Source organism: Poecilia formosa, unplaced genomic scaffold (assembly GCF_000485575.1).
Source record: "Poecilia formosa unplaced genomic scaffold, Poecilia_formosa-5.1.2 Scaffold136, whole genome shotgun sequence".
Lineage (NCBI taxonomy): Eukaryota > Metazoa > Chordata > Actinopteri > Cyprinodontiformes > Poeciliidae > Poecilia > Poecilia formosa.
Window position 1 is genome coordinate 1,242,374 of NW_006800075.1, and position 16,317 is coordinate 1,258,690.

The window sequence follows — 16,317 nt, forward strand, 5'->3', positions numbered from 1 at the left end:
TGACTCAATATGCAGACATATTTCTGCCTGATAACAATCCAAAGCAAGCAGAGTTTCTGAAGTACACAAAGCTTGATGTAACATGAGGACCTCCAGTGAAACACACAGCAGGATGGTTTAAAAGTAAAGATGACACCTAAGCTCTCCTGCAAATGGCAGGAAACTCTATAGCTTTTGATTCCTAATTATAAATTTCTTGATGATGATTTTAAAAATTTTTATGTTTTTTTTGTTATTTCATGCTTGCAACAGGAGTCCTTACTTTTAGATCTACTATACAACTAAACACAGAGCTACCTGGGATTTAACCTCCTGATAACTGTATGTTTTAAGCTGTTTAATATTTAAACATTTTGGGTCTCAGCTATCATATGTATGCAGGACTCTGTTGTCATCACTTGATTTGATATGTTATGCCATCACTTTAGCATTCATCATAATTTTCATGCTGTATATTTTGTGTTGCTATGACGCTATCTCAGATGTCTAAAAATATATCTTTCTTGCACTGCGGCATAAAAAAAACCCTGTTTTTCTAACACTTTTATGATCATCACTGATATGTAGATATCCTGACCCATTTAAAGGTAAAGAAGCCCAGCTTTATTCCTTTCTAGGGAGCAGCACTGAAATGCTTTCTAATGATGTCTAGTAATAGTTGCTGTAGTTTGCATTCATGGTCATTCATGCAAACTATTGGAATCAAGCGGCAACTGTTCTGTTTCTTCACATCATTTAGATCCTTTTGCATAAATAAAGGTGTAACACGACTCTCTGGACTTACTGTAACGGTGCCTTGCAAAGGTTTTCACACCCTTTCAATGTTTTTCTTTTTCACATTACAGCCACAGACTTCAATATTTTTCAGTAGAATTTTAAGTGATAGAACGACGAAACTGAAAGTAAAAGGATAGTTTTCAAGCGTTTTTACAAATAGAACATCAAGAACTACTGAAGGAAAGTTCTTGACCGAAGAAAATATGTGCATCTTCCTTCTGCACAAAATGTAAACAAAAAAATGAAGATTTTAGAGGTTTTAGGATTTCTCTTTCGTAAAAGACAACGAACCATTTCTCCTGTTAGTACCAGACGCTTGCGGCTGTTTTGGTTGTATTTACCCAGAATGCCCTGCGCGGTAGTCTGATTCCTGCATTTGGAGTGCCCTCCGATGCGCTTTGCAATTGATTATGCATTCAAACTGCGTCAGTTCACTTCAAGGGAACTTAGCGGAGGTTTTTAAGTGAACCAGAGTTCGTGTTTTTGATCCGCATCAGTTCGGTTTCACATTCACACTTCCCCAAACAAACTGAACTTTCTAGACAAACTAGAGTTCAATTAAAGCGAACCAAACAGGTGTGAATTCAAGCCCATTTTCTGTCTCCTCTAGCTGGATGCCCTTTTTGCACATGTTCACTACATGTGTATTTGCACTACATGGATTGTGGCAAGGACATTCAGATTTGTGGAGAGCACAAATCTGAATGCGTCAGCCGATTCCCCCACTCTAAGCTGTGGATCTCTGCAGCTCCCCTCATTGCCATAAGCCTCCTGACTCTTGTTCTTGTCTGGTCTTTGTTTAGCTGGCATGTGAATTGGAAACTTTGTAGACTGAGCCGTAATCCGTCTCTCGTTACGTTTCACAACATAACCGGACTTTTAAGCTTCTCCGCCATTTTCTTCCTGACCTGCGTTCTCAGTCTTCATGAGGCTGTTTGTTCTCTGGTTTTCTCTAACAAACCTCTGAGGCCTTCACAGAACTTTATCTTTAATTGCACACAGGTGGATTCTTGTGAAGGTAATTGGTTGCACTGGACTTTATTTGGCTGAATATAAATGCAAGCCACTCTTTTTTTAGATTAGCATTAAAAAGTGAAGAAAAAAATCCCTACCCATTCATGGTAATTATGTAGTACTTTATCACATAAAATCAAAAAGAATATTAAAGTTTGTGGTTTTGATGTGACAAAATGTGAAAGTGTATGGATATTTTTTGCTTCTGCTAAATTTGCAGAATAATAAATGCCTTTTGTCCGATTTGAACTGAAACGGTTTAAAGGAAAAGCAAAAATCCTACCAAACAAAAACTTCTGTTCTCTCTCCTCATCTTTCTTACATCTTCTCCTCCTTCGTCTTTTCCTCCAGGGAGCCATTCTCACCACCATGCTGGTGTCCAGAAACTTCTCAGGTGGGTGTGCCCTTCGCCCTCTGCCTCCCACGCAGAACATGCAGAGGGAGAGGAGGAAGGAGAGTGGATAGAGTCCTCTGCACCTCTTTTAACCCCCCCACCACCACACACACACACACACACACACTCACCCACTCATCCTTAAAATAACAATATGCTTTTGTGTGTGTAGAAGAGTTTGGACGCTTAAAACGTTAAACTGATCTGAAACGTGATGTTCCTGTGTGTTACAGTAGTTGTGATAAATCTTTGAGAGCTGATCTGTTTTTTTTTAGATTGTCATGTATCAGATTGTATGCGAGTCCAAGTTCTGTCTTTGTCCATGTTAATGTATCTCTCCCTGTTTATCTGTCTGTGTGCGTCTCTCTCTCTTCTGCTGCCCATGGAGAGTTTGCATGTTTAAAAGAAGGAAAACAGACTTTTTATTCATTTGTTTTTATTTATTTATTTAGAAGATTTTGATGTTTTGGGGAAGCATGTTGGTAGAAATGAGTGACAATTAAGATTCAGTGTTGTTTTTTTTTTTGTTTTGTTTTTTTTTGCTAAGAGTGACTTGTTTTTGCTGAGGCCCTGCTCTCAGTTTTCAATTAACTGGTCAGTCGATGGTTAGTGATTTCAGCCCTGGATCTAGAAGTCCACAGCGGGTGCACATATTTGCTTCAGCCCGCTTCAATAAAGTGTTGAGGTACATCTCAGTGAAGTTGAAGGTAGTTGATGAGCTGATTTATGTTTAAAAAGCAAAACTTGAAACTTATTGCACACCTGGGATACATTTCAAACTGATATTGAAAATTAAAACCATCCCAAATTCAGTGAGTCAGTAAATTAGATTAAGACACAAAAAAATATTTTCAAACCAGAAATGGAGAGGACTACCCAAGCAGTGAATAAACAAAACTTGTCTGAATAACCATTGGATATTATCAAGAGGAAGTCGAAAGGCAGAAACCAACAAAGCAGCTGAAACAATATGAGATTCATAAATAAAATTAAAAAAAAATGCTGATCTCATCAATGCTTCACTACGTTAATACAGAAATTGTTAAAGTTTTCCTGTAAAAGTATTCAATGCATATAGCGTATAGCACATGAATAAACATTTCAGTCTGCTGATATTTCTTGTTTTTATTTGTAATTTTTGAAAAACTGAACTTTGGATTTTATTAGAGGCAAGTCAAAATAACCAGAAATTTTTGCAATAAACAAAAACATTGTTTTGAGTCCATTTTCAAGTGATGTATTGATAACGGCGTAATAATACAACTTCACCATCCCAAAGATGAATGCACTTTTAATTTTGTGAAGGACGCTTAACACTGGAACAATAAGTAAAATAGAAATAAAAACCACACACAACTGAAACCATAAATAAAAAGCATTATCTTCTCCTAAACAAAATTTCCCTTCAAAAACTATTAATCATCAGAAGGGAAATTATCAAGCTCTTTAAGTTATCATGTGATTAATTGATTTGCTTATTGCGACAAGCTTTAGATGCCAGCCATAATTATTACAACTTGAAATATAATTTGTTTGTGCAATTAATCAGTTTAATAACCTTTAGCGATAACTCTCTGAGATGCTCCTCCATTTGGGCTGAAGCCAGCACACCGCTGTGGTTTTCTAGACCCAGACTGGAAATGGCGAGAAAAGAGCCGCCTGTTTTGCATAGCTCCTCCCAACTGTAGCATTTTTGTCCAATAGTGGGCCGGCAGCATACCAACTCTGCTGCTGCCGCCTCCTCCACGGCCTCACTGGCTCAGGAAGGTACGTCCCAGAGACACGCCCATCCACTTCCTCTCTACACACACAGCCTTTTTTGGGGGTGGGATCCATAGCTCAGGTTGGCCCTCATTGCCATCCCCCATATTCCTGCATGCAGCATCTGCCAGCTTCATCATTAGCATTTTGCACATGTCTCTGCATGCATACTCACATTAGTTTTGCTCACTCAGGGTTTCATTGATTTGTTTTTGCTCTATATCGCAGAGACATCAGATTTCCCTCACGATATCATGAACATTAGCATCAGTTAGCCGTAATCAGCCTACTTTAGTTTACACTCCAAAGTTCACATCTCGCCACCGCTCAACCACAACCATTTCATTCACTAGATTAAGTCCTCACACCCCTGCGATCCTCACCAGCTGGATCTGGGAAGGCTGGGAAGCAGGATGAGGAGGGGCTTGTGTTCTGGGGGCGGGAACCCCGAACTGCAGGGGGTTGGCAAGAGCTGGGTTGGCGTGCTGCCATCGTCAGACCTGGTTCTGGAGAAACGGACGAAAGGGGCAGGTGTTGAGGGGAGAGAGGCTTTGATGGAGACTCTAGATACTATTCAGCCTTCCTGATTAACCTCTGGAAAAGGAAGCAGTCTTAAGGCTCATCTCTCCCTCTTGAGGCCTGTTTCAGTACTTTTGAACAAAACTTCAGCCCTTGAAAGTGCCGAAATGGGTCTCTCCTCTTCTTCTGCCTGAGTGGAGACGGATGGCAAAGGTCGGCGATTCCAATGGTGGCTCCATGGATACATTAATGAGAATAAGGCAGTGCAGAGCAAAGTAGATCCTCTGTCAACTTTTGACAGGAGAACCTTCTTTGCTCTGCAGTGTGTGTGTGTGTGTAAAAGGAAAGTTGGGTTTTTCTGTTAGCATGTGTGATTGTTTGAGCTGAGCTTTTGGGGTGTTTGTGGTGCCCTCCAATGTGGGCTTCCTCACTGACACTGGACCAAGGTGCCTGTTTGTAAGTTTGTTAATATCATGTGTGGCGTTGTCACTCTAGACTTGACTCCTTATCTCCTCCTTTTAAAATCATCTGAATATGTTTTTTTGTCCTCTTATGTTGCGGAGCCCCGTACTGTATGTGGGGTTTATTTATTTATGTACTTATTTTTGTGTTACCTTGCAAAAGTATTGAATTTCGGCACAGTAAATTGGTCTATTTTGTATGAGGTGACATTGATGACAAATGTCAATTTATAATTGTACATATGTAGCCTGATAAAGGTTCTAAGTCAAAACTTCTTTATACATTTCTTTTATGCAAAATTGACATTTTACAAATTTTTATACGTCCATTTGGATCTCAGCTGCTTCTAAAAACAAGTGCTTAAAAAAACCACAGCCATTTTTTTTGTCATTATGTTAATATATTTTGGTGTCTTGAAAATGAGAAATTTGAAACAAATCCCAATTAAGTCAAATTCAACTGGCACTGCACTGTTACTTAGCAACCCCAACTGAGCTCCAGCACATTTGGTCAGCTGGTTTTACCACTGTATGTGCTGTATAATGGCTGCTGGAAAAAACAAGTGCTTTGTTGTTGACTTACCATCCAGAAACAAACTTGCTGCATTGTTGTTAGTTGCACAGGAGGCTCCACTGCTGCTTTTCAAATATGTACAGTTGCATAATTGCTAATCCGTTTGCAGCCATTTTCATGTGCGAGTGTAAATGTCGAGTTCGAGGGGCTCGCAGCCAGCAGCAGCTTATTTGGATTGAAAGTGACAAGAGGCTCTAAAACGTCTCATTCTGAAAGGAGCTCAATACAGGCAGAACTGACCAGGATAAAATCTCATTATTTATGGATGATTTCCTGCAAAAAAAATGTGATGAAGACGTTCTTATAACCCATAAACCTATGCTAACCTGTTCAAGGAAACCTAATAGATCACCTTTAACTCTTATCGACCTTGTAATATATTTCGGTGTAGATGGAACTGCACATGAAAATGGCTCTTTATTAACCATTCAGACTTACAGACACCACCACATCCTGTGGAAAAAAAAACCCTCAAAAATAGTAGTTTTTTTGCGAGGTAACGCAAAAGAAAAAGAAATCCCCCACATCACTGAGGGGGCTCCGTATTATTTCACTCATTACTGCAAAATCCAAGCCTTCCTGACTGTAAACGCTTTCCCGCACTTAAGTCTGGCCAAAGCGGGGCTTTGCAGTTTGCTCATGATGTTACCCTACAGCGACATTACATGTAAAAACTGGCATCTCTCTATCGTCTCTGAAGTTGTTTTGCTTTGCTACCTTTTGCATGTGGGTGTCCTGTGTGGTGAAATCCTATAAAATGTTCTCTGGAGACGCCTCCTTCTGATGCTTCCTAATGCAGTCTCCCCTGCTGCTCACTATTCGGCGCTTTGCTCGAGTGGTGCAGGCTTCCTATGGTCGGTCATCTTGACTTCATCTGTGCTGTCTTGTGTAACTCGTGATCCTTCATAATTTGGAGGGGAGGCCATACTTGGGAAGCAAACGAACAAGGAAGCCCTACACCTTCACAGAGTGAATTGTAAAAGTCACATTTTGTCAAATTACAGCTACAAACTCCATGGTTTTTCTCTGGCAGACAAACACAAAGTGGTGCATCATTGTGAAAACGAAGGAAAATATGTAGCTTTCAAATTTTCACATTTAAAATAATCTTTCTCCCGCATTCTGACATTCCTAAATGAAATCTTACTGAAGATACTGAAGTAAGTATAGTTCAAAAACAAAATCTTACCAAGTATTTTTGGTCTTGTTTGAAGTGCAGATATCAACTTTAAATTTAAAATCAACCCGTTAACAGCTCCATTTATTATTGCGCTCCTGTGTAACATCAACGTTCTTCTTCTGCACATGCGGGTCACTTTGGGGACGTAAACTGTTCATGCAGAAGTCCTATTTGGGTTTAATTAATAGTATGAGCGACCATGCAAAAAAACTGGATTTCTGCAAAAACTATAATTGATCATAAATTGAATGTAGACTATCATTTGCACAATCCACAAATCTTGTTTTATGGAAGAGAAACCATGAATCATTTTCTTTTCACGTTAAAATGCACTACTTTGTGTTCATGTGCAGCATAATGTTATAAAAAACTTTGAAGTTTGTTTTTGTAGCATGACAAATGTTTAGAAAGTGAATGATCACTGCAAAGTAGTACCAACACTACTTTGCACTGCAGATGGAAAACAGTTGACTTTTTGTTGTATTTTTCATCCAAGATTTCGCTAAATAAGGAACATGTTTTGTTTGATCAGTCAGCTCTTCTGTCCCCAGTTGTGGAATGAAAACTTTTCTTCATCACACATTTTTCCTCTTTGGATGCTGCATGGCCAGATCTCAAGATGAAAAGTAGCCTATCAGCCAAGATCGAGGAGCATGAGTTGTCACTTGAAACTGTTTGCTGCTGTAAATGCTATGCTCCTTATCTCTAATCTCTCTTGTAGTGTAATTCTAAGCCATCTGTTACAACCCTCCCTTGAACCCTCCCCTTCCCTTCTCCCATTTCTTGTTTGAAGGTAAGAAACACAAGATAAGAGTTTTGAAAACTGTGTGTGTGTAGGTAGCAAAACAAGTGAAAAGGAAGCAGACATGGAGGAAACTGGTCGAAGCCTTTAAAGGAAATCGATGATTTACATTAACCTAGCTCGTCACAGCGAGTCCTGGCGGCGGTTTGAGTCTGACCATCAGCCTCTCCTAGATCTGCAGGGGTCTTCTCTCAGGCAGGAAATGGATTTAGGAAGTTTACTTTGCTCTCAGGTTTCTCTTTTATCCCCCAGATAGCAGTGAATGGATTAAGATGTGAATGGGTTTTTTGCAGAGTGTAGCAACCTGTTCAGCTGAGGGAAAATTGCACCACAGGTCCATTAAATGCATGTTATTCTCTGGAAACATCTAGCCTTACTCGGTCACAAAGGGAGGCCTAATAGGGTTTCGTAGATATGAAAATTGGAGATGGAGATCTCAACAGAAGCTAAAAACTGGGTGGATGTTATCACCTCAAATGAAACTTTTTAACTGTTTTTTCCCCCTCCCCTTTTCCATCCTCTGTATTTTCACAGCATGCAAAAGTTTACTCAACAAGAAGTCGGATTCTGCCAAGGTGAGCTCGTCCTTAATGCCCGTCTGTTCTCCTGTGTCCTTTCTGTCTCTTCTTTTCTGTCTGCTGTTATTCTACTGTGTTAAAACTTAGTATATAACATAAGATCAGACATTTACTGGCTAAGTTGTTTCTAGCAAGGTGATAATAACCAAGCAGGATCTCTTGCTAATTGTTCACTAGCACTGATTCAGCACCGGAACAGATTAACCGATACTTGTATTTAAAACAAACCATCAAAGCTCAATTATTTTTGTAATCAAAGTTTGCAAACAAAGTAAAGTTATGACATATCTCAAACTGTGCTTTAAAGGTTTTTTATGTGCGATAATCCCGGTTAGACCTTTCATAAATATGGAAATAAGTTGAGCTCATTCAGGGACCAAAAAATAATTGTAACTATTTTCCACATGACCAAATCAAAGTAACTTATCCAGTATAGAATAGTTCAGTTTATGTTTGACTTGTTAATATTGTAGTATTTTGCTGTTTGGATCACCCCAAGAGTTGAACATTTTGGCATTTTTGTTGTTTTGTTTTTTTTTTTTTTTTTTTTTGGTGTTGTTTTGTTTTTTCTGTTTGTTTTTTTGTCCAAAAAAGTCACGGTTTCATAAATCTCAAGCTTTTTTATAGAATCTTTTTTATCTCTGTTGAATTATCCAGCTCAGGGTTTATCAGACTGAATGTTTTAGATTTTAAACAAGAAATGATGTAAAACAATCCAGACTCATTAAAATCCATGCAACGGCCCTTTAAATCATTGGCGATTGGAAGGTTTGACATGGAAGCTGCGTTAGCATCGTTAGCGGCTAAGAGTTAGCCAGGCATGTTATTCTTTCAGTGCTTATAAATAATTTGGAACAGGGTTCCCAACATGTTGCCCAACAAACTAACAAAAAGGTGAAGAATACCTTTGTAACTGAGCACCTCTAACCAACTATTTCTACTTCCGTTTTCCCTTCAAAATAAGAGTCTGAAACATGGACGCCAAGTTTAAAGCACTTGCCTTCATATCCAGGCTCATTTTAATAGCTTAGATTTATTTCAGCAATCACTTTCTTACATTAAGTGGGTTGATAGATTTCGCTTTGAGAAATATCAAAGTGAAATTTTAACTTCATTCTGCAGTCAAATTTTGTTGTAAATGCAATAAAAGCCTATCTACAAAAGTTTAATTATGAAACACTAATTTTGTATTTCCTCCTGAAATTTGACTTATTTCCTGTTTTTCCTCCTTTTTCGTCACGTTTAGACCCTAAACTTCTCATACTCCCATCCACAAGATTTTCCGTTTCCCAGTTCTGCTTCGTTTTTCCCAGTTCTTAATCCAAAGCTTTTATTCTTTTACCTCAAGTCAGCTTCAGTCAACTTCCTTTCCGAGCAGTCTCCCATCACTTCCAGCTCTCTCCTTCTCCTGCTGCCCTCCCTGTCTATATTTTTTTTTGCCCCCGAGGTTTTCTGTGTGTAGTTAAGTGGCACAAGCATGGAGAGTTAGTGAGGCAGTAAAAAGGATGATCTAGAGGCCTTTCTGTGGCACTCACCCCTCTCATTTATCCTGTTAGCTCTCAACAGCCCTGGAGCTCGGAAAAGCATTAGCCCCCTTTCCCGAAAAAGGCGTTTTAATTCAAATGCATCTATGTGTGTATTTGTGTAGCTTTTGTGTTTCACTTTGAGTGTTTGCGTTCTCGTCCCAGCCTTCTACCAACAACAGTAAGAACAGTATAGTGAGCGCCATCAATGCCCTGAAAGACACCAACATGGCAGCCAACGCCCAGATGGTACAGTAGGCCGCCGCAGTGCCAGTTCCCGCCTCTCTCCTCCCCCCTCCACCTCCAAGTTGTTGCATAGTTGCCCGATTTATTTTTCTTGCCTCATCCTCCATCATCATGCTTGTCATCCTTCATCTATGTTCCAGGAGATGTTGCTTTGTATCATTCCCCACCCCAGCAGTGCCAACTTGAAGCCATAAAACCTCCCAAAGGTGCACAAGTGTTACTGAGATCGATGAGCATTAAAGACCTTTGGGAATCCTTCAAAATTATAAAATCATTACTTTAAATCTCAGGCAGCGCATGTGCACCCGTTTAGTTTTACACACAATAAATTGGAATATCATTGAAGAGTCGGTGTCTTTCACTTATTTCAATTTAAGGAGTGAAACTTGTTAAAGTTTTGTTAATTTAGATTATTGTAATTTAAAGTCAGTCAAAACCACAATATTAGCTTATCAGAAAATGTAAATATTCAGTTTTTTAATATAGCGCCAATTCACAATAAATGCCGTCTCAAGGCACTTTACAAAAAATAATTTCAATTCAAATTTTTCCTAGTCATCAAGCAGTAGAGTATGCTCAATGAATTATTGAAAATAGTTGAGAAAGTTTCTAAGGAAACCCAGTGGATTGCTTTTTATATTGCATAGGAATATACTGAATATTTGTAAGCAGTTACTGACATTCTCAACAAGAATGCCAAGCCACAGAAGTTCATATCTATGTGAACTGGCTCCCACCACAATGAATTCAAAGCATATTAATAGAAAGCTGAGTGGAAGGAAAAAGTTTCTGGACTGCAAAGCCTGGAGTAGATTTACAAGATGATTGTGGCATATATTGTGATATAAATAAAATGGGTGACTAAAAGCTATTCAAAAAGCCTTTTTAATAGATTGTGAAGCTGAAGTAAGGGCTTCTCCACACACAGACGTATCCAGGATGGGCAAGAAGTGTAACTTTTATTGTGTTAAATTATTCCTGAGGCAGAGACAGTTTGATTTTACCTGGGCTAAGATGACAAATGAGTGGGCAGTAGCTTGGTGACCCAAAGTCGTCTTTTCAGGGGAAAGTAAATAATACATTTCATTTGGAAATAAATGAAAAGTGAAGAAGAACTGAATCAAAGTTCCTTTAGGTCCAGCATGAAGTTTCCTCAGTCATCGATGCTTTGAGTTGCCATGTTGGCGTGAAAAGGCCATTGCAAAAGATGCATAATATTGGAAAGTTGAGTGATAGGAAAAACTCATCTAACATTATTGTTAAGAGGAAGATGAGAGATAGCAGAAGAATTCAGTAAGTATTTTGTGAAAGGGGCTGTATTTAAATATTGAGTGTAAATACTGTACAATACAATATTCTTCTTAAACTAAATTCAAAATCAAATGAATACACAAAACAAGATGGCCGCCTTGGGCAGGGTGACGTCACTTTAAACCATGGTGGGGGAAAAATCCAGATTTTCAAAAACTTTAATCTTCAAAATCCACATTTCTATGTTAAAATCTTTTTTATAGGTTTTATGTTTGGTTTCACGATCATCAAAATTACCAGAGACAAACACTTTAAATAAATTTGCTTCTAATTTATTTGCATAATGAATGAGTTTCACTTTTTGAATTGAATTAATGAAATAAACCAGCTTATCAATCATATTTTCCTTTCCCAGTTGCATCTGTATATAAAGCATGGGCTTGTTGGTTGGACTATTTACCGCTCACATCATGCAGCTAGCAGTTGAAGCATCAGACAGTTTTTTTAATTCTCTTGTTTCTCCAGATTCTTTGTATAAACTTTAACATCCCAAACCCAACTAGATATGCTTTTGGCCTTTTTTCCATTTCAACCATCTATTCCAACATCTTTCTTTTTGCTCTGATTTTCTTTAGCGAATGTTTCCTCACTTTTCCTTCATTAACATTCTTACTGACTTGCTGGTTCTACTGCCTTCATCATGCTCTTGCAGCATGCAGTGAATGGTGTGTTGCAGTGCTGTGGTTTGGATTAGGTAGTTTGCTTCAAAGGTGCTTCACAACTGGTGCAACAGGGCCCCAAGTTGGATTATATATGTGTGCAATTTACAACTTCTACATTTCAAATGTATTCAGGTTTGCAGCCTAAAATTGTTAGATTTGTTTCTGTAGCTAAAGGAGTTTCAGTCTTTGACTTGAGTCAAGCCAACGTGGTGGAAGTGGTGATTTATTTTTTATTTGAAGGAGATTTAATGAATCAGAATTCTACCCAGGAATTTATGGAAACCCAACAGTGCTGGAAACGCTTATGAGAAAAACTAAAATGCTGCCAGCATTCAGAGAGAATGTTGCAATCGTTCACTTATATTTATGTCACCAGTTATCTGTGTTTTGTTCTGTAAAACATAGTGAATGGAAGAAGCTAAAAGTCTTTTGTTGTTTTTTTTAACACAAACACAAGGATGTATCTGTGCTGCAATAATGTCACAAAATGTTGTTTTAAAGACCCTAAAACATTTATTCAGGCTAATGTTACACATGTTGTGGTTGAAACAGATGTCAAATTGTAGATGTTGTCAGAAATCAGCTGAAGTCAAACACCACTGCCTTCATGTGGCTCAGACCAGACCAGGTGTTAATAATTAAGTGATCCTTAGTTGTATTGAAAAGGGGCCAATAGAGATAAAATGGAGTAAAATTAACCTCATGTCCTCATAAACCACTGGGGTTTCCTGAACGGAATGGTTGCTAACTCATCATCTTCGTATGAACTTTGCCGTTGGTCCTTCCCCAGAAACCAAGATTTTTTTAATTTTTTTTTAAAAAGTAGAGATTAAAAACTCTTTTCTACAAGAGAAAGATTTCAGTTTATGCTTACAGTGAAAGACCCCTGTTTCTGTGTAAAGGATCTTTTTGATCCGAGATGGACTTAAAGTTTTATCACAATGTTTTGTGGTACTGTTATGATCATGGTAAAAGTGAGTTTATTACTCCTTGTGTTGCTGTGACTGTATGGAAGAGCAATCTTAGCCCCTCAAACACAAACACTGCTCTTGAAAAACAATGCCCGTTATTGTTGCACTGCTTTTGGACACTGCTTGCATAAAAAAGTGTGATTTGTTTGACTAAACTGCACTCAGCTACTGCATTTAATCATATCAGTGTATTTGATAGTGATATTGAACAATCAGTGGAGAAAATAATAATTCTGACAAGAAGACAGCAACAACTACTACAATGTTTTGGGATTTTTAACATAATTTATGGAAATTAAATCAAAATTCTTATGAAAAAAAATAGCACCATAAATGGTAAACGATACAGTAAATGACCAACCCCAGTCAGAAGTCTTCCTATACCTTTTTTTTTTTTTTTTTTATAATTTTTTTTTGCTACACTACTCTCCAAAATTCCCACAATTGTTTGCCATTGATCAATTTTTAGCTTCGAATGCAAAGTTGATTTAAAGCCTTTATATCTTAGTCGCTGTCTGATTTCTCTGTTGTCTTTGTTTTTTTTTTTGTTTTTTTTTTTTTTTTTTAACGATAATGGCGGATGTCCTGTTGCTGATTGAAAGCTTCAAATGTAAACTGTATATCTCACCAGCTTCTTGTTCTCATTGAAAATTATTTCCAAATCTTTGTTTATTTTTGTGGAACCTGTAACCAGTCATCGCTGTTTCAACCTGAGAATCCGGCAGAGGTCACGCCGCTGTGACGACCTCAGTTGGCGAGTCAGGGGTGTAACGGAGATGCTTTTGTGAAAGTGGCTCACAAATTTTCAGCATAAGGATAAAATGTACATGTATACATATTTGGCAGTGGATTCAGATATCTGTAATTTTACCAACCTAAACCATCTGTCACTCTAAAAATGCCCTGTAGGCTGTGGATGTGTTGCAGAGGTAAAGTAGTTGGGGCCGGTTCAAACCCAGTTGAAACGCACCGTTTCAGAGCAAAAATATGCCAGACTGACTGTTCTGTTCTGCTCTGCAGGAATCTCAGAGCACAGTGGTGCACAACCCTCCTGATGGAGTCAAGGTAATACTTTAGTTGTGTTGGGTGGGAACACGGCCCCGCCCTGGTTGACTCGCTCTTGGATCTTTCCTGCGTTGGTTTCAGCATCTGTCTGTCCCTCTTCTCGGTCCTCAGGGATCAACAGAGAGCAACGCCACAAACGATGAGGAGGAAATGAAAGGTAGGAAAGGTACTCGAGTGTTTTATTCCCTTTTCCCTGTTTTCATTCACTGTCTCTTTCTTTCTCCCTTTTAGTGAAGTGTGTGTATTTGACTGTAGTGATCGGCAAGTGTGTTGCGGTCCTAAGCGTGTCTGTCGTATGTGTGTGTTTGTAATTATTGTGTGTTTGGCTACATCTAGCGGACAGTTCGGCGCTGAGTCAGAGCAGCGCCACTGAGGAGATGCCCCCTCTTCTGCCCTCACCTCAAAGCTCACCTGCCAGTAAGTTTATCTATGGCAAAGAGAAGCTATATGGTTGCCCCCTGTCCCCCCTGAAAGGACCCAACACCCACTCCTCCCACTCTCACCTCGGTTTCTTGTAGCACTGGCAATGACGTCTTCCATGTTTGAGCTCCGCTCACACCCCGATCTACCAAGCGTTACTTTTTTATAGGGTTCCCACTGGTTTTTGAACGTTTCTGGACTCAATCAGATTCTGATGTCAGAGAATTTAATCTTTTAGTTTATTGCAACTTGGATTCCCCCCTCACCTCCTCACTGCTATTACCGTTTTTTCTGTAAAACAGGAAAACCTCAGCTTCCTTTTCCTTGCATACATGCGGTGAAGTTAGCGTAAATAATGTATTAATATTAAAGAGCACCTGTTTTTGCCAAATCTACATTTTACACATTTTTGTCCTCCAGTTTGGGACTCAACTGCTTCTAAAATCAGCCCAAGTGCTTAAAAAGAAACACCCACCCTGTTTTTTTTTTCTGTAAAATGAGCCATTTCAAAAACTTCCCGATTGTAAAGTCACAGTTGACGGGCACAGCACTGTTGCCAAGCAACCCCAGCCAAAGCCAGCCCATTGCCTACCTGAGCGAAATCCCAATGTTTGGTCAGTTGGTTTTTCCACTGTATGAGCTGTACAATGGCTGCTGGAAAAAAACAAGTGTTTTGTTGTTGACTTGCCATCCAGAAACCACTTGCTGCATTCTTGTTGGTTGTGTGGGAGGCTCTACTTCTGCTTTTCAAATATATATAGTTGTACAATTGCAGCAATTTTTTCATGCAAGTGAAAATGTTGAGTTGGGGGCGTGGCCAGCAGAAACTTATTTGAATTTAAAATATCGAGATGCCATAAAGCAGCTCATTCTGAAAGGAGCTGAAAATAGCCAGAACTGGCCAGATTCAAATCTCATAATCTAAGAATGATTTTGTGAAAAAAAAAAATGTAATGAACATGTTTTGTATAACCTACAGACCTGTTATAACAGGTTAAGGTACTACAATAGGTCATCTTTAGCAGAAAAAGGATTTTTTTGTGTGTGTGTGTTTTTCTCCTCTTTTAGAAACCTTTCTTCCTAAAAATTATTCTTGAGTAGCTGGTCTATCAAAATACAAAGTAGTATGTCATCTTCCTAGATTTTAGTATGTTTAAATTTGGCTGAGCTGAATAATTTTTTTTTATTTGAAAAAGTTGAACTACACCATGTAAGAAAACAGATTTTCAGAAGCCAAAAAAATAATAAAATACACGTATGTTAAGCTCAGATGATACAAAATCCCTAGTGTGTTATATATTGATGATTATGGCTTACAGCTCTTGAAGACCCAGTTTATGTCATCAGAAAATTTAAATAAGAATGGCTTCATAATGCTTAAATGTCAGTCCAATGAAAAGCAGGTTCACCTACTGTACAGTGAATGCATTCAGTACTTGGTCAGGGCTCCTTTTGCATGAGTTACTGCATCACTACAGCGTGGTCCTGCTGCTTTTTGCTCTGGTGTCCAAATTTCTTGGCAGACCACTGCTCTGACTTTGGACTTGATAAAACATGGTGGACTAAGACCAGCAGATGCCTGAAGCTCTTAAATGGTCTTTGCTCACAATTCCTTCAAGGCTCCAGTTTTCCCTGTTGCCTACATACCTTTTTCACTATCCCATTTTTTTCTTACACTCAACTTTCCAATAAAATGTTTGGATGCATCCGTCTCAACAGGCAGCTTCTTTTGCATCAACCTTTTCGTGGCTTGCCCTCTGTGGAGGGTGTCGGTGGTTGTCCGCTGGGCAGCTCTAATCCAAGTTGAAATAAACTGGTTCATTTCGAAGAATTTCCCATTTAAAACGCTTTAGTTTTTGTCATTAATGCATTCCTTTTATTGAAAAGTACCAAAGAGCAGGGCTACTTTGACTATTTAAAGCAAAAGCAATGCACCAACTTTAAGAAAAAAAATAAAAATAAAAAAACTTGTACATCTCTGATTTTTGGCCACTGTGGGAACCTTGAAGTGTGTGTGTGTGTGTGTGTGTGTGTGTGTGTGTGTGTGTGTGTGTGTGTG

The 16,317-nt window shown here is 38.7% G+C and overlaps 1 protein-coding gene across 10 annotated transcripts in view; it reads left to right on the forward strand.

The window, feature by feature from the left end:
- LOC103145144 (calcium/calmodulin-dependent protein kinase type II subunit gamma-like) overlaps window positions 1–16,317 on the forward strand; it is a 64,695-nt gene that overhangs the window by 31,499 nt on the left and 16,879 nt on the right. For 2 of the 10 annotated variants that reach the window (XM_016676595.1, XM_007562452.2), the window contains 7 exons: window positions 2,143–2,185; window positions 3,890–3,952; window positions 8,017–8,057; window positions 9,749–9,832; window positions 13,794–13,838; window positions 13,950–14,004; window positions 14,175–14,255. In XM_016676595.1, coding sequence (XP_016532081.1) covers window positions 2,143–2,185; window positions 3,890–3,952; window positions 8,017–8,057; window positions 9,749–9,832; window positions 13,794–13,838; window positions 13,950–14,004; window positions 14,175–14,255 — 412 coding nt within the window. Of the gene's footprint in view, window positions 1–2,142; window positions 2,186–3,889; window positions 3,953–8,016; window positions 8,058–9,748; window positions 9,833–13,793; window positions 13,839–13,949; window positions 14,005–14,069; window positions 14,076–14,174; window positions 14,256–16,317 lie in introns of all 10 variants that reach the window. The other 8 variants (XM_016676599.1, XM_007562455.2, XM_016676598.1 and 5 more) reach the window with 5 other exon arrangements.